A 24,622-nucleotide genomic window follows, 5' to 3' on the forward strand; every position below is an offset into this window, starting at 1 on the left:
CTAATGCAAAGAAACACTAAATATAAATATAAATAATTTATTTTAAAATAAAAGTGATTTTCCTAGAAATTGTGAAACTTGTAAAGTACTAAAAACTTAAAAACCATAAGATAATATTGAAGTTGAAGTAGATAAAAATAATTTAAAATTCTGATATAAAATTAAATAAATATAAATTGAACATGTTTTCCTATTACTAATGTGCATTAGAATAAAAATATTAATGCACTTTTTAAAAAAAGAAGAAATAAGGTTTGTAAAAAAGAAAGGCAAAACTTGTAGAAGTATTGATAAATATGAAAAAAAAATAAAATCTTATCATCCTGGAAGAGAGAAATTTAGGACATTAAAAGCTATTAGATGCATAGAAATCAACAAGAATTAAGGAGATATTATAGACACCTTCAATGTAGAGCGTTTCATTGATTTTGAGGTAATGTGCATTTTATTGCTAGGTATATAAAAGGATGGGAAGTTTCTAGTTTTTATTTTCTTTCTTTTAGAGAGAGAAGTTATACTTTGTTTAATCAGATTACCTATTTTAATAGCAAAAGCCATTGTTCAGAAACTATGAGTTGCACAAGGGTTGCCAGGTGCACTGTAGCTCATGCATTCCAAAATAGATGCTTGCGGAGTTTCATTTCTTAGTAGTCGATGTTAGCAGAGTTTGCATTTATATGTGTGTGTATGGTGCTTCAACTTTCGCAAGTCAGATTTATGTCGTACAAATAGTTTGCTGGCATCCTGTTATCAGAGTTTGCAGGAGATAATTGATCGGGGAAAAGAAAAAAGATCAATCATTTCAATGATTATAACAATCATAAAAATAATTAACTTTCACATACCTCAGAAGTTATCAGTAGCCCTACAGTCATGCCAGTAATGTCAGTAAAGATACCTGAGTTGACACTGAAAATGCAAGAATTTCTGACTCCAACTCTTGGTGTCAATTTTGCACCCATGCTCCAGAGAATGGCTGCTCCGTCACACAAAGGAACTAGTTTGTCCCTGATCAAGATATATAGCTTGTGTCTGATCTAGATGTATTACCTAAAATCTCTTTGATGCCTCATGCAAGCTTCAGCAGATTCCAGTGCCTAAAATAAAGTAGCAGTTGGCCTGCTGGTAAATTCTTTTGGTAGGCGACATCAGATGGCATCTCAGCCACCATCGTGATGGAGCATGGCTTACACCCTTTGTGTAGCCCAAAATTACCTGCGGACCTCATCTACTACAAAAAAAAAAGAGGACAATTTTCAATGCTATCGGCTCGCTCCAGATTAAATTATCCCATATTCATTGCAAAAATCTTCAGAGGCAACACAGCATTCAGGAAAATTAAATCGAAGTTTGAGATGATACAACACAGACGGATAGAACGAAAATAAGCATTTACAACAGCAGGAGGATGGAAGATAAATCAATAAGCGTGACCCAGATTAACTGTTGGTGGACCCTGTCACTTTAAGCTTGTGCTAACAATTATACAGATGGGCATTCTCATCTCACAGCCTTTCCATTTCCTAATGACAATGGCAACTCATGGAGTTGATAAACAACTAAAGGCCCCATTTAGTTTATGTACCATGAAGTGATCATATATAAGTGGTAATAATTCAGTGTTTACATACCTAATAACTGATTGACCTCCTTTGAGGTTTTGACTAAAAGTAACAGCATAAAGTAGAGAACAAAAAAGCGATATCGATAAATTACAATCAACCAAAGGAACTGCAGTCAATTCCATTCCTCAGATATGATTCCATGGTTTTATGCCAGTGTTCCTAAATCTGAGCTACCAATACAGCCATAAAATTAACATTCCTAGCCTCCATAAAATTAGACAAGATCAGCCTGGGTGTGAGTACTCCAGCTAGAAAAGATCACTCAACAAACAGGGAGAAGGTTGGTTGACTTAAGTTGACCAAGTTAATGTCGGCTAGGATGCAGGACACTTTAATGCAGCCTTTTCCTTTCCAATGACTCACTTGACCAGGAGCTCTTCCATAGTATCTCCTCAAGATGTAACGTCTTTAATTTTACCCTCAGTCAGGTTGGGCACTTTGTTGCCTAACCTCCACTATTATCTAATTCAGGCACCTGATGAAGTCCTCCGGTAAGCTGTTCGGCAGGCTTCCTCGAATCCTCACCAATTTTGGGCTCATCTGGTTTCTGGCAGATACAAGAAGATGGAAATTCATGGAATTCAACTCGCCCTAGCCTCATCTCATCTGGATCCCCCATGAAGGCTCTCTGGCATGCCTTCACCTTCCTTGCAAATGTCTCCCAATCCATCTGCTTCCGTGCCTTAAATAGAGAACTAAGCTTCCTAGCATTTGGCCGTATAGTTCTTTTATGCCCCATGTACCTCCTGCAAATTACAGTGTAGATCAATTGGAGATCAGTACTTTCCTGCAAACCTTATGGAATCTGAGAGCATCTGAGAAAAGGAAAAAAAGGAGAAAAAAAAAAGGATCCACAAACAAGTTGCTTTTGCTCCTTTTAATCCACCATATGCATAGACAGGAAAGGATGTCACCATAGGATTAAACATGGTAGATGGAGATGCTTCCAGGCACTTGTCATGAAAGAACAGTCGACTGCATCTCCAGTAAGACCAGGTCAATCTTGTAGATCAAAATGTCAGGCAACGAGGAAGAGTAAATAAAGGAGGCAATAAGAAAAACATAGACGAAGGCAAGAGTCATAGTGAGGGTGATGTTAGGAGGGCAAGGAGCAATGCCTATAGAAAAGAAATTGAAAGACATGATGTTTGGACATGGACAGCATAGACTAGAGATAGCCCTCATGATAAACACAGCAAATGGTGATTGATTGATGAAGAGAAGAGAGTAAACAATGAAAAATTGGTGGAAGTGTGAATAAATTTTCAAGTCATGTCTCAAAGACGGGATTTAGGAAGAGGCAAGGACAAAGCAGGACACCTATAGCTGAACAAGTTTGTAAGGGATAATACTTATGCTTATCTTCCACATGCAGGTTTCTCACACCTACGCAGCACAAATGCATCCTCCTCCACATTATATGGGCTCCCACCATGTTGGTTCAACATAAACTGCGGCAGAGCCCACAGCATAAGGACCATGACTATTGGTGCAAGAAATCTACATGAGTGGCTGTATAGGGTGCACCTTTGAATTCTAACATATCCTACAATGTAGAAAACGAGTGTGGAATCATGACACCAATATGTTGCCAATTTATGCTCTGGGATTTCAGAAAGGAAAAAATAAAAAAGCTTATGGAATCCAAGCAAAAGCACAAGGGCCAAGGGTTGACCCTTCAGGTTTCATGGAAGCCAGTATGATAGAAATGTTACTCATTAGTCAAGGAAAAATACATTGTCAAATTCGTGATTTTCACTTTTCCTTTATATAAGCCCACTAAAACATCATCTAAAAACCAACTAGGATACTTGTAAAATACTTGGCAAACCATACTATATAATCTAGGACCTAATTCAATCCAAAAATTACAAAAAGCGTCCTCTATTTCAACTAAGCCAATAAAAAAGACCTAATTCATTTAAACTCAGTTTTAGTCCCATACTTCAATTTAAGTCAATAACTGAGGCTCCCAACAACCAAACCAGTTAAAACTCAAAATAGAAAATAAGATTTCAGATCAGCTTTAAAATGAATACTTGGACCCTCAAATGGACAAAAATTGACAAAATTCTAATTCCAGTAGGAATCTTGATTTGCATCAGTTATCTTTGTACATATAGCATCAAGTGAAATGTACAGATGCAGATATTGCATACCAGGACTAGAGATAGAAGCACCCAAGATTGAGAAAATAAGTTAGCTTGTTGGCAGCACAACAGTAAATGTTTGCGTCAAAGAATGCACATCATAGGGCATCAATTACATGGGTCTTACTAATTGAACAAAGACACAATCAGGGACTTGGAGTAGAAATCTTGTTAAGCAGTAGTGAACCACCATGCATTTTACCTGGATAAATTTTCAGAAACATCTTGAGAACTTTCTATGATTACCAGCAACCAAGGTTTTAATAGCAGCGTTATTCTGTTTTAGCAGAACCCCAAAACCATTCTTTATCATTATAACATTTATAAGAGCTGTTATTTGCACCATCATTGCGATTTGGAGTTATTTGTTTTTAAAATAATTACTATCACAACAGAAAGTAATAGGCAGTAACAGAAAATTGACATTATTGTCCAAATCACTGTTCACTTGTTAGAAATTCGGGTGGAAGAAGCTCCCTCTTGGAAGGAAGATTGGTAGAAAAATTTGAAAATTGAAAATTATTATTTTATTAAGGAAAACAGCGTATATGTCAAATAATGGCCATTATTTCTGTTATATAATGGCAGTTATAACAGGATAATGGTCAAATAATGGCCGTTGTTTAAATAACCAGGAACAGATGCCCTTCAAAACCATTATAACAGCCGTGGTAAAGTTATAGTGGCCATTATTTTAAACCATTCCTGCTATGGTTACCAGGCCTCCAGATGAATTTATTTGCTCTAGAAGAACCCAGTATATCTACACAGAACATGGAAAGCAACAGACTTGAACGTAAGAAAACCGTAAAACAACAAGAGGGAAAATTTAAAGAAGTTACAAGCCCATACCTGCGGCCAGCAAGAATCTTGGCCATGTTTCCATTATTGTTTGTGACAAACACATCACTTTCATCACAGACAATGTAGTCAATGGCAGCAAGACGAGAAGAGAAGGGAAGAAATGGCTTCAAATCATCCCCAGCAAGCATCTCCTTCGTGTAAAGGTTTGGAAAAAGATCTTTAAGAGGCTGGAGGGTCTGTTCTCCACCATATATATCTCCAGATGCAATGTACATGTATGTATCATTTTCAAAACCAAGAGCTCTTAGCATCAAACCAACTTCATGTGGAGTAAATGGACACTTCCCTCGACTACGCTCATCCTCAGCACTCAGATCCTGCCAAATTGCCAGCTTCAATCATGTCTTAAATCATAAACAATATATGATACTTACATGTGTTTAGCAAATTGTGAATACAGAATGATAAAATATATGCTAGAATTTATTGCTATAGAGCAAACTCAAGATTTCAAAGAGTATACAATGCACATGTTTCAAAAGCACTGCCTTGCAGCCTTAGGATGATGTGGACAAGGGGTTCAACAAGCATGGCATGTGTGGGTGCCTTGGAGAGTGATTTGAACTAAGCCAGACATGTAATATACATTAGCAATTACATCACTAATTGCGAACAATTCAATTGAGTTATTCAATGGTGTTCTAAGACAATGATCTGCACCAGAATATCGTGGCTCTGTAGGCTTAAAAAGCAAAGGCATGGTACTTGTATGCATATCAGAGAGTAATGCAGTCAGCATGTTTCGAAAGCACCGCCTGGCAGCCTTGGGGACCTTGTGGACCAGGGGTTTAATGTGTTTGACATATGGGTGCCTTGGAAAGTGACTTGAGCCTAGGGATATGTATATACACATGCAATTACATTGCTAATGAGAACCATTCAATTGAATTACTCAAAAAAAAATAGTGCTCTAAGACCATGATCTGCAGCAGAATATTGAGGCTCCTTAGGATTGATAAAAACAAAGGCATGATGCATTTCAATAAGTTATTAGCAGTATCATGACACAGGTGTTTATTTAGTGACCCAGTGTGCGACCATCGTCACTAAGAACTTTCTGATCAAAATGAAAATTAATCAAGATACTGCCAGAGAAATAAACATAACAGAAACCATGACAGATAAGGAGAGCACAAAGAATAATCTACACATGTCCAATAATAAAGTATGAAACCACCCTTGAAAAACTTAAACAAAATAAATTTCCATCAAATAACTGAACATATAATAAATTTTTTTACTCCAAGACAATAAGAAAATATAACAAAAACAGTAGTAATATTACAGGTAGTGTTGCCCAACGCTTCCTAATTTCACCTAGCTCATGGCGTTCTTTCTCCCCACCACCATAATAACAACCAGAAAATGCAAGCATGTCAGGTTCAAACCTGCAGTGTCAATTAAAAACAAGATTCAGAGAGTGTAGCTAATAAGTGGAAAAAGAAAGACACCCAGCATTTAGAAAGAACAATTACTTTGATCAGGTTAGGAAGTGGCTACAAGACTCTTTTTATCTTCCATTATTTCTAGAAATAATCATAGTGAATACACGGAGTGTAACATAAGGTCTGGCGCATGCACTTCACATGAGCTTCTTTTTCTGTGATGTACATGCCTTGTGTTAAAAAAGCTTAGCTGTCAGCCTCTAGGCACTTCCTACAGGTCCAGCCCGGAAAAATGAGGCAAGGCAAGCCTAGAATAGCTTTCTTTAGCATTGCTCATTATTAATTGTTGTAGTACCTCAAAACAACAAGATATATAACATTGGCTTTACTGTAGTCAAAACAGGGAGGCAAAAGTCAGAATTGACATACTAAGAAGTTTGATGATTATGGTTAAATTTAGTGAAGAAAATATTCCAGTCGACTTGGACATATAGCATGGCCACCTTTTTAAACCATTGAGCTTGTCAGTTGTGTCAATTTCAACAAAGGGGACTTTTCAGATAATTGAGAAAACATGACCGCAGACCATGGTATGTTGTACCGGTCGGTACCGGGTGTACCGTATCCGTACTGACGGGTATCGGTATCGGTACACCAATGTCGGTACGCCTGGCATACCGCATACCGCATACCGCATACCGTACCGTATCGACACTCGGTATGCCTATACTAGTGCGGCACCGGTACGGGGTTCGGTACCGGTACGGCGAACCTTGCCGCATACCAAGGTATCAATTGGATAATTAGGTGCAAGGCAAGATCTTTCAATTTCAAGAGAGAGAAGGAAAGGAAGAAAGAAATATTAGAAGTGGCAAAGATTAGAAATGGGACATACAAATGCAAATGTTCTTATTCCATATCACAGTGATGTTTGACATCAACTAAGAATACAGGGAAAGCCATATTTCCTTAAAACATATTTCTAGCAGTTGGTAATGCTCCATTTTATTTTCCAAGCAAACAGAGAGTATGTACCTTAAGTGGACAGCAATAAATTGAGAGCTCATCTCTCGCATTCTCTTTACCAAACTTTGACCAAGTGCTTGGATAGGTTTTGTAAACCTTAGCGCATGATAATTCACACGGCAGCGTAACTTTTGCAGTTCATCATCAAGTCTGTTGGCTAGCCTGTAATCAAACTTCGTCAACTGCACAGCCTGCAATTTTATGAAGTCTTTAAATATGCACACATTTCCCAATCATGTCAATGAATACTGTAGCAGAAAACAACATGGCAATTCTAGTCCAATATCTCACAAACAATATACGTGTTTTAAACTTATTTGGTTGAAAAAAAGACATGCAAGGTAATTTTAAGGAAGTCAGCTTCCCCTACTAATTGTGGCAACTGCCAGTGTTTATGCATCAATAGAACATTATAGTTAAGTTACTGTTTACAGTTAGCAAAGTCTTCCATACTCAGGCTCCAGAAGTAAAGATGTAAGTGACAAAACATTTTACATCTCAAGTATTATTTCAGTAATGTAGTCTCAATTAAGCACATAGTTGAGTTACTTGGCCTACTTACACGCCTCCGCAAGAGAATTGGCAGCACTTGGTTCAGATAATATTCAGGAGTTGATTTCCTTGGAGGGCGCATAGTATAAGGAGGCTTTTCCATTGATCTCATTACTTTATCTGGAATCCTCTTAACTATGGTGACATCTTTTGAAAGTGAGGAAATGAACCAGTCAACATCAAAAATGTTGGCAAAGTCACTGCAAAAGGAATTTTCATTAAATGAATGTAAATCAAATATAGTAATGTAACCTGAAGCATCTCTTCATTAAATTTTCATTGATCTCAGTTTACCTGTCATCTTTCCAGAAAGAATAATGATCCAGCTCAGGAACAACTAGAGTGGCATTTAGTATCCGTGCAACAACAACTGCATCTGTTATCTGAATATCAGAAAAGAAGTAATGAGAGCCAAGAAAAAGCATTGGCTGATAACCAGGGCTTGTTCTCTTTCCCATTAGTAAATAAATGTGCAAAGCCAAAGAAAAGGCATCATCTGCAGGATTTCATTCTAAATTTTGCTACTCATCCAGGGGTGCAAGATGATTTAGATAACCAATTACTCAAAGCTGTAATGAGAACCATGAAAAAACATTGGCTGATGACCAGGGATTGCTCCTTTTTCCCCTTTGTATATAAAATGGCCAAGCCAAAAAAACGATGCATAATCTGTAGGACTCCATTCTAAATTTTGCCACTCATCCATGGGTACAACATGACTTAGATGATTAAGTACTTGAAGCATCTGGAAGGCCATTAAAACTATAATGTACTAGTTAGCAATTTCTTTTAGGACCTAAGGCGGTAGGTCAATTGAATGAACCATGTCAAAAGCAGAACTCCAGGAATCAAAATATATGGTAGCTTCCTTCAGGAAATTATCTCGACAATTTTCAAAGTTTCAAAAGGCTGCAGAAGCATGTACCGTCAACCAGCAAAGCATCAAAAGGAGAGAATATAAACTTGTAAAAGAACATTTTAAAAAGAAAAAAACATACCCCTGTCCTTTGTTGATTTAATCCTCCACTTGTTGCTATTAATAAGTAACCATTAGACTTGTTTTCACGTACCGTAGCTAAAAGACATAAGCACAGAAAAATATTATATCAGAATAGGAGGTATTTACACTAAAAAAATGCAAAAAAAATATATATTAATGTTTCTCCAGGGATGACCAATATTATACAGTGCTCACAAATATCACATACAAAGCAGCAGAACAAAAAGAGTAATAGAGATATAATCATATAACCCTTTGAACACACTGAGGGAGACAAAAAAACCAATAGAGAGGAATATGATTTGATGAAACATGAAGCATGCAGAATCAAAATAACTGATTACGGACAAATACTTATTTAGTAGCCACAATAAACATGTGGAGGAAATTGTTTAATATTGTGAAAGAAAGAAATGATCTTTAGCAATTCTTGAAACTCTTCATAAACCAATCAAGAAAATCTTGACTAGCTGTTTAGTGACCGAGATTTCCTGTCCTTCAACTAATAGGTACAAATTGTAGTTAAAAAAGTTGAATCAATAACCATTTGAATATCTCCGCAGGTTCAAAAAGATCTACGACAATAGTCAACATGGCGACAGGGATACAAAAAAATTTCAGAAAGGTTCTCCTGGAGAACTGCATAAAAAAGAATAGCACCCTGATGAGGAGCCTTGCTACAGAAACTGATGGGTGAAAGATGAAGATGATCACGTTAGCTGCATTTAGGGCTCTCCCTTAAAGGCTCTCCCTTAAACAGGCATCATCATGTCAGTGTTGGATAGGGAGGTTGCTACTCTAGTAAATCTCTTTCCAACAATTTCTTGCTAAAAAACGTATGAAACTTCTAACTTCTCATATATGAAGATTCAGCGACATTGATAAAGCCACTAGCGCACATGGAAATAAACAAAGAAAAAAAGGGAAACTAGGCAAACAAGTATAAAATGCAAGGCAGATTCTCATTCAGATGATAGCCAGGTTTGTACATGAATAAGGTGGGCATGGACACTGGGACATTGAGGATACCAAAACAGGTGACAACTAATGTTTCGTAAAACAAATGACCAAACAAAATCTTGATGTGCCTAACCTATATGGTCCAAGCAGGAGAGTTATCAACAAGGAGGTTACACTAAGGTTGATTAATAATTCTTTTGTTGAAATTTCTGTTTTACATTAAAGGCTAATTTCTGTTGATTGTATTGTCAACTGACCCTCTTGCCATCCCTGGAACTGTAGTCATAAATTAAAAAGTTAAGTAAAAAAGACCTCCATTTTCCCGTCTTCCCTCGCTATGGATGCCCTTAGAAGACAATTTCCTGCTAACAGTCGTCGCAGAACACCCCCATGCATGCATATGTCCTCTGGTCCTCTCATGCAATGTTGAAAACAACACCCCCCACCACCTCGCCCCCCCCCCCCCCTTCTCTCCCCCCCAAAATAAAAAAGAAAGGGAAAAAAGGATAAAAAGTGGGGAAAAGATGCCCTAACATGTTTCTAGACATTGGCTCCAAAATACGCGCCACATTGCATATAGTAATCATTAAGCAGAGAAAGGTGTGCTGAGGAGAACGAAAAAAACTAGACTTCGCCAAACCTTTCATTTCTTTCTATATTGACAAGAGGCATTCACTTCACTAGAACACCATTCTCTTAAAACAAGAATACTAGGAGCATATGTCTTACATAAGCTAAAGATTGACACTCGTGTAAAGCCAACTTGCATTAAGCTCAAGCAGGGTTGGCAAAATTTGATGACGTCATAAACTGAACTCAAACTAGCATGATTTGCATTCAGCTTACAATACTTACAGATTGAGTTGGGTTTTTATCAGATGTTTTGGTTAGGAATACATGTGAATTGGATTCAGGTTGATGCCATGACTTGTCATGACTGCAAAAAACATGTTGATTGAGTCAAATGGGATTTCTATGTTAATCATCTCATTTTTGAGTTTAACCCTCCTAATTAAGGTTTGAAGCACCAAAATACAGGAACATACTGGTTACATACCAGCACTGTACATACTGTGGCATGCCCCTATATTGACTCATGGTTCATTGATATGCGCGGGTATGGCACATGATACATATCTTGGTGTGTCCCTTATATGTCTCGGCGAGGGACATACCATACCACAACACAGTCAATTCTTAGAACCTTTCTACAAACAGATTCTTTTAAGAAGAACAAGGCCTTTCCTTCAGTCTGCCCATATTGATTTGCTACAAGTCCTCCCTGTTCTAACCCTCTTATACTAGCAAATGAAAAAATTGTCAGCAATCATTGCAATGCTTGAGAACCTCTCTTTCCCCTTGGCCACAACTTTATGGCCCTATACCCATCAACAGCTACAGACAATCCACTTAGTGGTATAGTAGGCTAAGTGCCTATTTTTCTCCAGTCATGGCAATAACATCTACAAAGATCCCCTCTTGAGCATTTCCAGTCCTAGTACAACTATTTCATTGTACCTAGAAGATAAGGTAAGATTTGGTCTCTTTCTTTTATAATAAGTTAGAGAAAGGTGGACTAATTTGCTAGTGAAAAGAGAGTGTTGGGTTGGTTAGCTTGTGTCAAGTTAGGGTGAGTTGTCTGATGTTGGATTGGCCGATTTGGTCAGCCCTATTCATTTCTCATAATTTTCAAGCTTGTTTTTATATTCTAGCTCAAATGACTTCGACTTCAACACAAGTTTGTAGTTTCCAAAGCATTAAATTTACCCAATAGAGATTGAATCTTGCCTATCTAATCTTCAGCATATGTAAGTTACATATTGCATCAAAATAGATTAAATGTTCTCTAGAATGGCCTAAGATACACCTATCTATAGGCAAGCCCTCAAGATTATACGAGGAAAGGTTTTACAATAACAACAACATTTGGTCTTGGCATTCTTCTTCCAACCCCTCAAAATGTCATAATACCAAGGCTTGAATTTTCAGTCAGAACGAGTCCGTTGCAGAAGAGACCAATCCAAATCTGACTGAAATTTTCAGTTTTGGCTAGTTTTGGCAGAAACCAACCGAAATTAATATTTTCAGTCTTCTTTCTATTTAACAGGTGTCTATGTTCTATATTTTTTACTATTCTTTAAAATTTGTCAGTATCATTCAATATCACATTAATCTAAGGCTCTAATGATCTAAATTATGTTATTTTTTGTTAAATTTTTTTTATTATAGAGGGTAACTGTAACATTTATGTATGTCTTTATTAATTGGAAAGTGTTATGCAATTCTATAATTCTTTTTCTACTTAAACGAGTTTTCTTTTGTCTTCTTTTCTTTTCTTTTAGAGCAAAATGATATATTAAATTAAATAATAAAATAAAATAGTTTTTTATCTGGGTGGAAGTTTTCATGCTTAAATGGATTGTCAAAATGGAACACAATGAAATAAGCTCAATGGTTTCTTTGCTCATATGAGTTATTAAAATGAAATAAAACAAAATATGTTAAAACTAGAGCAAAATGTGAAGATTATAAAAACAAAAAAGTGCAAGGACAAGGAAGCAATAAATATTAGAGAAAGTGTAGAGTAATTATAAAAATTAGAGAGAAGTACAACATCTCTAATTAATTGAGCTTTAAAATAGCTCAGTTTCAACATGAAAGCAGCCAAAATACATAAATTATGATTCTAAACAACTTGAAACATAATGAAATGTACTGAAATAACTTTTCTTTTTTTTACTTACATTTTTTTTGAAATTATTCTATTTTTTACCAAACCTCAGAAACTTGAAGCAAAACTACCGTAATAGCAGAAATTGCTAATCTCTACCTACAGGACCAAAACCAAAACCGAGTTTAAAAATCTTGCATAGTACATCACTACTGCATTGTTTAAAATATGCAGATCATCTTCTTTGTTCCTCAAAGCAAGTTTGTTTCTTTCACACCATGGAGCCCATGGAACTGCAAATAATACAATTTTCCAGATCATCTCTTCCTTAGTTCCTTTCATGTAACTCTCCTACACTTTGAACATGGTATCACCCATTAATGCAACAAGTTGTCATGACCCAGCCTCAGAGCTCACAAAATTTTACTACCAATAGAAAGATTTAACAATTCACTAATTTGCTTCCTATGTTTAACAAAATTAGCAAGAAATTATGCAGCAACAGAAACTTCAGAACACTACATTATAGTACAAAATAAAATCTCTTTATTTCGTTAATGTCTCACAACAAGTCAGCTCATTACTTTGGTGTCTATTTTCCCTTTTGAAAAAGCAAATGATACGCACATATATTATTTTCTCTTGCAGAATATGTTAGGAATGCATTAAAGACATCAAAGGAATGAATTTTTAAGAAGAATTTCAACAGCCAACCTAAAGAGATATGAGAGATTTTGTTAATTACAATGATGATAAAACATTCAATGGCTACAGCATGTTTACTAACAATTTAAGTGCCAATTTGTAGGTAGCATTCATAAAAGAGCAGAAAGAAGTAGCATGAAAAAGCATTTGGTCTGGTGGAAATTTTGAGAACTATTGGCACATCATATACTTTAAAAGTGTAGCTAATGCTGAGAACCCCTGAGAATAGATACACAAAGTATTTACATTTGCCTGGAGGTAAAAACTAGGAGATGTCCTTGCAACTGAGTATGTAGGTATGAAAAAAATTGCCAGATGAAAGATAGAGAACTTACATCTGAAATGAGGGCCTCTATTACTACAACCATAGTAGAGATCTGAATATTTTGACTTCCATATATCAATTGGTTCATTGTGACCCTGCGAATAGCTTCAAATTAATGGCACTTAATCAATATGATTGATGGACACAGCAATTCATCACAATAAAAACTTGCAATGGAATAACGGCCTCTAGCACTGCAACCATAGTAGAGTTTTGAATATTTTGACTTCCATATATCAATTGGTTCATTGCGACCCTGCGAACACTTCAAATTAATGGCAGAAGTTCAGTACTTGTGAAACATTTAATTATTTGAATGTATCAATAGAAGCACCCAAAGTCATCTCACGTTTCTCTTTCAATTTATAGCAGGCATTTGTTCTTGAGTGATGAGGGTCAGCTTGATGCAGACCTTGAGTCTGAGTCTACTTCGTCAAGCACGGTGGAGGATCAATATGACTTAAATGAATGGATATTACAGTTCATCACAATAAAAACTTCCAATGGATATTGTTGGGAGCATGATTACCTATTCTTAATAACCTGTTATGCAGAGGATTTACACCTTGATATCCTCTTTGAACACTCTGGATCATTTCAGACATCAACAGATTTCACAGAAATACCCAGGTGGTCATGCTACAGAGGACTCCTATGTCATGAGCAATTTTTTCTATAACCTATTATAACTTCAATCAAGATTACAGGAGACTACCTGACTCTAAAAGCTTATTAGGTGTCAGATAAAGTAGTGGATTGTTAGAAGCTACGAAATAACTAGCACTCATGAAGGTTCACTAGATTGAATATAAAAACTAGAGAGGCAAGTCTACATAACATTGATGTATGTAAGCAAACTCTAATATAGATCGAGCTCCATGAAGGTTATGAGGCGAGAGAATATGCTTATCAAACAAAAAGCCACTCAAGATCAGATGATAACGATAGGGTGACCCAGATATCTCTAGAGTCAAATTTAATGCCAAAAAAAGAAGTTTAGTTTCAATCAGCATAAGCTTGTATATAGCATGTCTACTATAACAACATCATGTCCACTTATTCATGATATCAGGAAAAAAACATTTTTCAACAAATGACGGTAAAAACACAAAAAACTTGTCTCTAGTTTTTAACTTCTGAGCTCACTTTTTTCTTTATTTTTTAGAAGGTAAAAACTATAATGAGCTTGCTAATTTTTTACATGCACAGGGATTATTAGTGATAAAGAAGTAATTCCATAAGGCATATGGTCAACTAAATTGCAAAAAGCAGAATTCCATATGATGTAATATGCATATGACATGATCAAGTCATATCTTATGATTGAAGAGATCACATGATCCATAATACAAAGCTAAACCTTATAACCCTAAATGCTAAACCTTATGACCCTAAATGATCCCAATGCAAGGATAGAATCCAGATCATTAAGGGCTATCCTATACAAATTATAAGACTGGGATAATAGATCTATTTTAATAATACTGGTTTACAAATGAATAGGTAATCGGTGGTAGCGATCTACATGGACCACTGATTGCTTAGAGCGGTCCTACCAATGGATTGTGCATGTTGTCCTAAAATTTTGTATGACATGAGACCTAACTAAGAGGACTCAATGGTTGTCAACCTATGCTTCCTGAATAATAAATAGACCACTACTAGTACATGTTTATTTATTAAGATCAAGAATAACACCAGAAAAGGAAAAATCCTTTAAAATTATGCCTAATTGTACTGAATTGTAAAATAATGAACCATAAATCTTTAGAAAGTAGTTCCTCATAGTACATATCATCAGATTGACGAATGATAGGAATTTTTCCTTCTAAACATTCATCAAATTTTATCTCAACCATAAACCAGTAAAAATTATCCAACATGAGGTAGCGTTTATAGCATGTTCCATCAAAGTTTAAGAACATTTCATGACCACCTTTCAATGACCTAGCATACTTGTAGGAGCATCATCTCTAGCAAGACCTCTTTTTAATGAACTTCATTTTCACGTGCCAAAATCACTCAGATACCAACCAAGATCGCACTGTTTTGATCTCATTAAGCTGATTCTCCATATGAGTCATGTCTAGATATCATGCTTTCATGATCATATGAAGGGCCTTCATTGGTGGATCCATATCATAAAACTCCATTTTTTTAAGTGTAAGTTATAAAATTTAACATAATAGGGATGAGCAGAAGATCCTAGAATATCGAGGTCTTAGCTCAAGAAGAAAGCGGTGGTCATGTCAACAATCTTTGGAAGCAAGCAGCACAAGCATATACATGAAGACATGTTCTCCGTGAAGACCAACACTGAGTTAAAGACCTTCATCCATATAGAGAATGAAATTGACAGCCGTGTGCAGACTTCACAAGTCAAAATTAAATGATATTGTTATACCGCATTATGTTCCTTTATCCATAAGATGAGTTGGTGGGTTGGGGGGGGGCGGGTGTAAGTTTGTAATGCCAGTAGAGCAAACAGCAATAAAAAATTGCTTATCCCTATAATCAACACCAATTCCCTTGTGCCAAACAAGATATTAACAGGATAAAGAAAATCTAATCATACTTTACTATCGGAAGGTTCAACCTACCTGAAAGTAATTAGGGCCCCGCTTCACAGCTCACACTCTTTATATCGAAACAAGTTAACGTCTTTTCAGAAAAAAAGAAATAAAGAGAAAAAAAAAGGGCAGAACATAATTAGATATAGCTTGTTATCTTTTTCTTTCTTTCTTTCTTTCTTTCTTTCTTTTTTATCTTTTTCGGTATTAAAAAAAACAGAAACAAACAAACAAGAAAATAAAGAGCTACGCCTCGTCCGACGTCAGGATTGACAGGAGCCAATTATAAAAACGTCGACAACATTAATCTGGTAATCAACCAATATCAACGCAGAAGAGCGAAAAAAAAAAGACGATTTTTCCAGTTCTGGGGAAATGAACTCGTACCTGCTTGGATCGCCACCGTCCCCGGAGGCGCGACAACTCGAGGTCGGCGGCGATCTGTCCGGTGAAGAGCGAGATGAGGCCCAGGGCGAAGAGCATCAACCCGCACAGAACCGAGCCTGGAATCGTCCTCCTCTTGCATGACCAGCTGGCGCGGAGCCGCTTCTTGGGGGAAAACAAGAAGAAGCCACGGGGATCAAACCTCCTCATTGCCACACCCATCGTGATCAAGATCGAGGTCGGGAACGCCCACGGATCTCATAATAGCCCGACCGCAAACCCTAGTATCCCGGTAGCCTCGAAGCCCACGGCATTAATGGCGCGGGCCAATCATCGAACACTGGAGGGGAGGAGTAATCTTCTCAGCAAATGGAGATGGATGGGAATGTAATCGCGGACGGAAGAGTAATGGGCACGGCGTTGGGGGCTTCGTTGTGGGGCAGCGTGGAAGTTTGAGAGGAAGCAGGGGGGAGGTTTCCTTGGTTTACATGGGGAACGGAGCAAAGAAGGAAAGAAAGCGGGGTTTTGGTAGTGTCATCGAACATCGCGGGATTACGGAAGAGAAAGAGGATTCTGTGGGACGTGGCATGGATGACGGGAATGTATATATTGTGGTCCCTCTTATTAGTTTACAGGTCGTTCTGGGAAGTGAGATACGGTTTATTTTAGCAACTGTTACTGATTCCGTTTTCTTTTTTTTTTTTGCATTTAGTTTCTTGGAGTCGATCTCACCGGCCAAATTGCCGGTAATTAGCAACCAGACTACCTGAACGACAAACTAATCATGACCAAAGCGATGATTTGTTGATTTTTCTTTTTTTTTTAGCTATAGCAAATCACGAAACGCTCTAGATGCTTTTTTTTCTAACCCACGGGGCACTCCCAGGTGATTGGCCCCAGTCCACGGCTCTGCTAGCCTTTTTGAAAACATGCTTGGTCTGGAACGTCATGCTGCTGCTAATTATGATCCGGATGTTTCAAAACAAGAAGTGGCACTCATCGGATAAGTCCCTTCGAGCCATGGAAATAGAATATTTCTTAGTGCTGGTCGGATGAAATACAGTGAAAGATTTCCCAAAGGGGCAGATGACGAAATTGAGAGTGGATGGCTAGGAGGTCCAAAAGGTTCTTTTTATTCATCTAAAATGCTGACCTCTAATTTGTTAACAATATATTTATTTTTTTGTTCTTTTTTATTTTCATTTTGTCTGATTTACACGAAGTTGTATAATTTATTACTCTTTTATACAGAATTAAATCAAGCTTTCTTTCATTTATTAGCTACCAGTACATAAAAATATTGAATGCATTTAAATATGAACTTAAGTGATCCACTCTCTTGTAACTACCAAAATTAAAAAGAACACAGGAAATTGCAGAGTTTTTGCTGTTCTCTTCATTGAAATAAATTTTTTTTGTGTTTAGTATTAGTAAAATATGATAATTTGAGGTGATACTGGCACATATGGCAATTTTTACTGAAGGAATATTAAATCATGAATGGGATAAGGGTTCAATTTGAAACCTTGACAATAATAAAAACCAAGCAGATAAAGAAAGAAGGGAACTCCAATACCATCATCTAATAACTAAATATGTAATAATTGTTCAAAGGACCAAGGTCATATTTTAAAATTCATAAAGGGGTGAAAGGAAGAATGAAGGAGGAAAAAAATGGGACTGACATTTAGGTGGTACTCAGCAATCTAAATTAAACATGTTGAAATAAGATTGTGCTCTCAAATAAATGAGAACTATCTTGCACGGGAGAAGATGAAATGTTAAAGCCATGAAATTAATGCATTCGCTCGAATTAAATTGACAAGCTATATTGAATCTAATATAAGATGTACACTTGCAACTAAGCTTTATGCAAAAATCAATCATACAATAAATGCATATCAAAAAAATATTAATTGCAATCTTTTGGTAAAACATGTTTAGTGTCTTTACTTGGATTTAATCAGACTGCAGAGAAGGAAGTAATTCTCTCAACTTATGTAACTTGAATTTCTCAAAAAAATTCCGGAGAAAGTAGAAGGACCGGTGAAAGTAGAATCTAGATCTTATTTTCTTTTATCAATGCATAATGAACTGAGATATATAGCTTCTATTTAAACTAGTGAGGTCCACACCTACATAATTTGGATGGATTCCTCCTCTATTTAAAAGAAGACATAGCTTTTCCAAAATAGATATTACTAATGGAAACAATCATGAAAAAACTAAAATTCCATAGGAGGTATATCTCGACTTCTATATCAACTTTGCCTTTAGGTAATCTACCTAATTTTTCTTGGATTGGAAAATATCTTCAATTCAAAAATCTTTTTTGAAAAGAATTTGAATTTGACTAACTCATTTCAAGATCCGGATCACTGATTAGATCTTGATCGCTCTATGCCTCACCTTTAAGAGGCAACCTATATTGTAGAGTTTCAAAAGTTATCCACTTTTTTAAAAAAGCATCTTAAAGTTATAGTTTAATAAAGTTTACTATGCAATATTTGGCTTCTTGATGTGGCGGATCTTGCTTCGAGATCTTATTCAGCATTGTCCGTCGTGGCTAAAGTTGTTTACATTGAATCCGACGATCTTTCCGAATTAGGATCTTGATGCCGTTCCATCATTATTCTCCACAAAAATACCACTTTTGCACTTGAATTCTATTTGATTCATGCATCAATCTTTTATTTGATTTATATATCAAAGCCTCAATTCTTTAAAATCATTTACTAGTCCTTAAAAAGCTATGATCCATTATAAATCAATCTAACCAGCATTGAGATGTTGAATATAAAGTATGTGGACCATTTTGTCTTAAAGTCAAGGATCCTAGTTTCCTTTCCGGTTCCCAAAATCTTCATAATCTATATTTTTAGTCCCTAAATTTTCTGGATTTCCATTGAATCCGTATTAACATATTCATAGTCATAAATTCAACATTCTAGAACAACTCAATTAGATGTGATCGGTCGGAATACATAAAAAATTAGAGGATTTTTTCATAAGTTGAGAAATAGTTTGGATAACCAAAAAAAAATTAAAATTTCATAACCATAATCATAATTATTTAGCCTTTCTCTAGTTACTTAGAATTTGCTTTGTGGATCCTCATTTACCATGTATTTATTTCTAGATTATCTCATAATGTTATTCCAAGTTTCTTCGTATCTTTCTTCATAACTTCTATCCATCTTAATTTAAGTTTTTCTTTTTTTATAACTTTTAACACAAATCAAAGTACCCCTTCTCACATGAACCTCCTCAGATCTTAGCCGCACATATCCATATCATCGTAAACCTTCTAAAAAATAAATCAAATATTAAAATTAAAAATAATATAGATCTTTAAAATTATATTTATTTATTTTTTAATAAAAATACATATATGAGATTTAACAATAACAAATGTAAGCACAAAAAACATTACCGCCGCCGGCACTAATACATTGCATCTTTACTTTGTAACACACAAAATTTCTTAATTTATCATGAATAATTCATGAATTAATCATGGAATTTAAGAATAATTGAATATTTCTAAATCGATTCATTTTAGAGGAATAATTCAAAAATTATTTGGTCAAGAGAAAAATTAAGAATATTGTAAACATGGGCATCTCACCAAAACATGCACATCTCTTAGTTTAAATAAAAAACTTCTAGAACAAATCTCGGTAACGTCTCCTTTGTTTTTAAAGCCGTTTAATCGGGAGAAAAACTAGGTTCATACGCCGTCGTTCTCACTTCTCTCACTCAGCTCATAGCACACAGCCTTGGAGGGTTATTTTATAGTTTAGGTAACACCGCGGAGTATGAATCCCATCTGACCAAAGGAAAGTCCTCGTCGCGATCTCTTCTTTATCCCGCGATTGTCCTTTTCCTTTCTTCTGCTCGTCGTCTCCCCCTCCCGCCCGCGCTCCAGTTCCTCCACCCAAGGTACGGCCTCTCTCTCTCTCGCTCACTCTCCCTATAGCTCTGCCTCCCTCCCTCCCTCCCTCTCCTCGGCCTCTCCCTCTCCCTCGCCCCTCTAGCGGCAACATCTTCGTTTACTTGTCTCTTTCTTTTCTCTCTTTTGTTAATGGTGTTTGAAGTACCATGAATGGGAATAGGAAGTTGCGATCGGCATGTTCGATGCCTAATGAAATGTCCAGGTCTGGTATAGGTTCGATGGAATGCTTCTGCAGATGGATGCTTAATGAAATGTCCATGTCTGGCATATGTTCGATGGAATGCCTAAATGGTCTTGCATGTAAATTTTAGGGAGTGAGTTTGCTGATGTATTCTTCCCCTTCTTTTATATGACTGGACCTTTTATTGGCACTCATATGTTGTATTTGATTGTTGTTTGCTGTTGACGGTGCTATTACAATGTCATATTTATATTATAGGACTCCTCTCTGTGTCCAAGCGAACGAAAAGGATTGAAATTTTGTAAAATTTTCTTCAATGGGATATCAGGTGTCGTCCCTTGGATTTCAAATCTCAATCAGGCTTGAGATTGTATAGAAAGGGACAAGAGGAAACTAATACAATAACCTATTTGAAAAAAATATGTAAGCAATGCAGATAATTTTTACTATATACAGTGACATAATTAGTATTACATCTAGGTTATTATTCAATTTAGAAAAAGTGACATGTGCATAGCTCCATGATCACTCATCAGTAATTCACTGCATGCCTTGTCTTTGTTGCAGGCTTTGGGGTGGGGGGTGGGGGGAGAGATTTAGGCTGGAATGTACTCAAGTGCATTTGGCCCCTAATGCTTTCTAGTGAAAATCAATGATAGATCTTTCAAAATAAAATTTGACACTATTGAACATGATTTATGTGCACAAAATGCCTAGAAACAAAAAATCACACAGTTTTGAGATCTTTTACCCATGCATCGAATGGATGAAAATAAACAATTTTAATTGTATAATGTCATATCTTCATTTGATCTGTAGTCTATAAGCATCCAAATCAGCTGAAATTTGATCTGTACATGTTTTAAAGTATTTAGATCAAGACTAACGGTTTAGTTTTGCATGTATTCTTATTATGTATTCTGAACAAAGTTTAGAATTATCTCCCTCAACCCCTTTAGAGTTTTCTGGATGTAAGTAAATCTTTTTGGAAGTAGCAGCTGAAATTAGTCCAGTGATCTGGTGGCTGTATTTGGTTAGAAGTTGCCAGCTTACCAAGCTGGTAAATTATCTTGGTGGTTGTATCAGGGACTTGAGTTTGAATCTTGCATTCATCAGAGTTTGGGGGGTAACTGTATTTTGGAGGAGGGCTGCTCCCCTGGTTGTGTAGCCCACCCACCTGCGGAACTCTTCTACAGAAGAAAGGAAGTGGCTGTATTTAGTTGGTTTTGGCCACCCTCTTCCGAAAATAGTGGTCCTATCATTTATTTTGATATGAAATATAACATAGAACTATGTTTTCTTGTGACTGTATACTAAGTGGTTAGCTTCTCATGTTTAATAATAAATATTTGTATCAGTAGTGAACTACTTCAATACAGATAGTTCCAATGGATCCTAGTATGAAACAACTGCAGCAGGCTCTAGTCGAGATTGAAACTGAAGCTGAGCATCTTCTTTTGGCGCGTAATCAGGTATGAGCCATTCTTATTCAGTTTCTACTGCTAACTCTGGGAGTCTCAGTATATCTAATCTTCTTGTGATTTTCTATGTTAAAACAGATGGTTGAAAATGACAGATTGAGGAATGGTAACAGAGAAGCCTTAACAGCTCTCCGTAAGAGAGCACGCACAACAAAGAGTAGTGTTCCATCTCCTTTTGAGGCAATAATGAAAGAAATAGAGGAAACTAAATCGAAGGAATTAGTAAAGGAGATATGCCCAACTTGTGGAAATCATGACACGAAGGAACATACATGGATGATGTTTCCAGGGTCTGATATTTTTGTCCGCATGCCTTTTCATGCGGTGCACACCGTTTTGGAGAAAGGTACTTGCTAAATTACTATCCATGCTATTAGCTTGTAGCAAACAGAATGGGTTATTTCATATTGCGTGATCAAATCTAGCTGATGTTGAATCAGGGCAACTTATTTTGTTTGAGAAGTGTTTATGTTCAGTTATAGGCAAAGGTCAGGAAACCTAGCGTACTCCAGAAGATTTATGATCTTTTACACTTTCTAGATGAGTGTCTAGACTTGAGACAGTAAGAGTTTTGTTTATCCTAGATTCTTCTTGACTGTTAGTGATACTGAAATATGGGTTATCTATAATGATTATATAGTTGTAAGTTTATACATAAGGTGTCATTCTGGTATCTTGCCATTTCTGTAAGCTCGTAGTAAGAAAAAGAAGTCCCCATTTCTCTCTGACCTTTTGGTGCTGATTTGATTTTTGGTCTCATTGTCCCCCGAGCAAGCTTCAATGTCTATCACCTTGAGTGTTTCCAAGATTCAGAGTGTACTGATCTAAGCTAATTCATGCGCAAGGGGATGAGTGCCTCATGATCTCAGGTCAGAAGAAAGCTCAGTCTCTGGAATAGGTGTTTTAGCCTATTCCAAGTGTTCCTGAGTCAAGTGAAGCATGGTATTATAAATGTGATGCAGACAACTCCTTTGAATCTTTAAAACACAAATTTCAAGTTTTGCTTTCATTCTGACAATTGATGGATTTTGCCTTTTTCTATGAAGATGAGTTACTCCAGCAACTGGCAAAAAATGTTGCAATTGCCAAAGCTTTTATGTAGCTTTACTTAAGATCATGGCTTCCTCGCCGGTCGCATTAGATTCTGCGGTTTCATCTTTTCCCTATATTTACTTCTTATTAGGTTCAGTGTGCTGGTAGCATTAAGTACCCTTGTCTCAGCTGCTGCACTGATGTTTACTTATATACTGACTTTATTAAGTTCAGTATCTGTAGATTAAAATTATGCTTATGAGCTATATGAACTTGTGAATTAGACTTCTTGTCCGTCTATGTACTGTTAACATAAGGATTCATGGTTTCCTGAATCTGAGCTTTCCTGACCTGCTGCTTGACCCTGAGTTCAAAATGCCTTCACAGCTTCCATTCTTTTCACAACCACAATTGTCAAATTCTGTCATCAAATGGATAACTGAGTGTTATATCTGGTCATTAGAATTTTTATTTTTGTTTTTTTTTGGGGATTTTAGATCGCACCACTCAAATTATACAGGAAAACTTGATTTCTTTTGTTATGATATTTTTTTTTTGCTTGTGGTGTAGATCAAGAACGACTGGACTACGACACCAAGAAACTACAGAGCTATGTTAAGGAGAAAACATTCATAATTTCAGAAAAAGGAGCTCTTGCTGACAGGTTCAGTCCTGGCATCCTTAGTTCTCTTGTCACCCTGACTGATAAATCCAGATAAATTTTGGGGAAGCATGGGTACACTATTGCAATTGTATTCCTGTTTCTTGGACTTTACACTTTATTGTAATTCATCTTTCTTATGAATGGTAGCCCTTCATTCTATGGGCTTACGTGCAAACACACTTGCTAGCGTTAAACTGGCAAAGGGTGCAATGTTGTTGTTGTGTCTATTCCCAATGCTTTAGAAATTGAAATAAAGAAAATTACTTTGCATAGCATAGAAGGAAGGGGGACTACAGGCAGTGTGTGATAATTTCGTAAAAATACTTCCATTTGAAATGAGCATGGTTTGTTCCATCCTAATAGGCGTGCACAGAAATACTGCGGTCATTTAACCATTAAGCTTGAGAATGCTATAGATTTGATGAAGCTAAGTATAGTATCACAAGTTCAGTATGAAAATCCAAGGCCTTGATTCATTGTGCATGTTGACTGTTTCAACTTGCCGAATTAAGCTTGCTACAGAATCCGGGCTGAATGATTTTATAATGGCATCTCTTCCGAGAAGTATGATGCTGCAGAATCTGGGTGGTGGTGAATTGGGATCAATTTCACTGGAATACAAGTGGGGCCAACTATCGTGCTTACTCTGCTTCCGGGGGTAGTGATCCTTCTTGATATTTCTCACAAAGAAATGAAAAGAAAAAGAGTCATTGATGTTTGAAGAGTGGAGGATTGGGACCTTGTTGCTGAAATAGTATGGCTAGGGTTTAAAATAATTGCCATCCTAATAGGTTCAAGGGGATTCTTTATGTCACATATATGGACAAGATTTGATTGAGAACTATTTTCCAGTAGTTATTTTATTATAATACTCATTGTACAACAAAAATAATGGTGATCAGTTGATATTCCATCATCGACCAAACTGAGATAATATTTTCTAATCTAAATCATTCTACATGCTGAAATATAACTGTTTAATAATCATTAAAAATAAAAAAATATTTTATTTTGAGTTTTTTTGTGTATATCTTTATGAATATCTGAGATTATGATTATATCTATGCAAATTATATATATATATTTTTTTGC

The 24,622-nt window shown here is 36.3% G+C and overlaps 2 protein-coding genes across 5 annotated transcripts; one reads left to right on the forward strand and one right to left on the reverse strand.

The window, feature by feature from the left end:
- Positions 1-770: 770 nt before the first annotated feature.
- Positions 771-16,822, reverse strand: LOC103716543 (O-fucosyltransferase 29-like). 2 transcript variants are annotated; one of them, XM_039120482.1, is made up of 9 exons: positions 16,221-16,822; positions 13,274-13,358; positions 8,601-8,677; positions 7,897-7,985; positions 7,613-7,802; positions 7,060-7,241; positions 5,925-6,027; positions 4,628-4,956; positions 771-1,231 (listed from the first exon to the last, which is right to left on the reverse strand). In XM_039120482.1, exons 1-9 carry the CDS (start codon positions 16,437-16,439, stop codon positions 1,225-1,227), a joined length of 1,281 nt encoding a protein of 426 aa, XP_038976410.1. In that variant the 5' UTR covers positions 16,440-16,822; the 3' UTR covers positions 771-1,224. The 2 variants fall into 2 exon arrangements, with proteins under 2 accessions (XP_038976410.1, XP_026664038.1); XM_026808237.2 differs by lacking the exon at positions 771-1,231 and adding an exon at positions 1,572-2,371 and having other exon boundaries at positions 16,221-16,816.
- A 3,134-nt stretch (positions 16,823-19,956) lies between these two features.
- LOC103716544 lies at positions 19,957-23,810 on the forward strand. Of its 3 annotated transcripts, none has more exons than XM_008804579.4 (4): positions 19,957-20,159; positions 21,712-21,825; positions 21,913-22,180; positions 23,437-23,810. In XM_008804579.4, exons 2-4 carry the CDS (start codon positions 21,742-21,744, stop codon positions 23,583-23,585), a joined length of 501 nt encoding a protein of 166 aa, XP_008802801.2. In that variant the 5' UTR covers positions 19,957-20,159; positions 21,712-21,741; the 3' UTR covers positions 23,586-23,810. The 3 variants fall into 3 exon arrangements, with proteins under 3 accessions (XP_008802801.2, XP_008802802.2, XP_008802803.2); XM_008804580.4 differs by having other exon boundaries at positions 21,715-21,825; XM_008804581.4 differs by having other exon boundaries at positions 21,733-21,825.
- Positions 23,811-24,622: the final 812 nt, after the last annotated feature.

The sequence above is a fragment of the Phoenix dactylifera genome, chromosome 2 (genome assembly GCF_009389715.1).
Source record: "Phoenix dactylifera cultivar Barhee BC4 chromosome 2, palm_55x_up_171113_PBpolish2nd_filt_p, whole genome shotgun sequence".
NCBI lineage: Eukaryota > Viridiplantae > Streptophyta > Magnoliopsida > Arecales > Arecaceae > Phoenix > Phoenix dactylifera.

Coding starts and splice junctions, on each gene's coding strand:
- LOC103716543 (XM_026808237.2), bottom strand. CDS start 16,439: ATGGGTGTGGCAATGAGGAGGTTTGATCCCCGTGGCTTCTTCTTGTTT. Junction 7,242..7,612: donor CAATTCTCTTGCGGAGGCGT/GTAAGTAGGCCA, acceptor ATAAAATTGCAG/GCTGTGCAGTTGACGAAGTT. Junction 2,372..4,627: donor AAGATTCTTGCTGGCCGCAG/GTATGGGCTTGT, acceptor TGTAATTTGCAG/GAGGTACATGGGGCATAAAA.
- LOC103716544 (XM_008804579.4), top strand. CDS start 21,742: ATGGATCCTAGTATGAAACAACTGCAGCAGGCTCTAGTCGAGATTGAA. Junction 21,826..21,912: donor TTCTTTTGGCGCGTAATCAG/GTATGAGCCATT, acceptor ATGTTAAAACAG/ATGGTTGAAAATGACAGATT. Junction 22,181..23,436: donor GCACACCGTTTTGGAGAAAG/GTACTTGCTAAA, acceptor CTTGTGGTGTAG/ATCAAGAACGACTGGACTAC.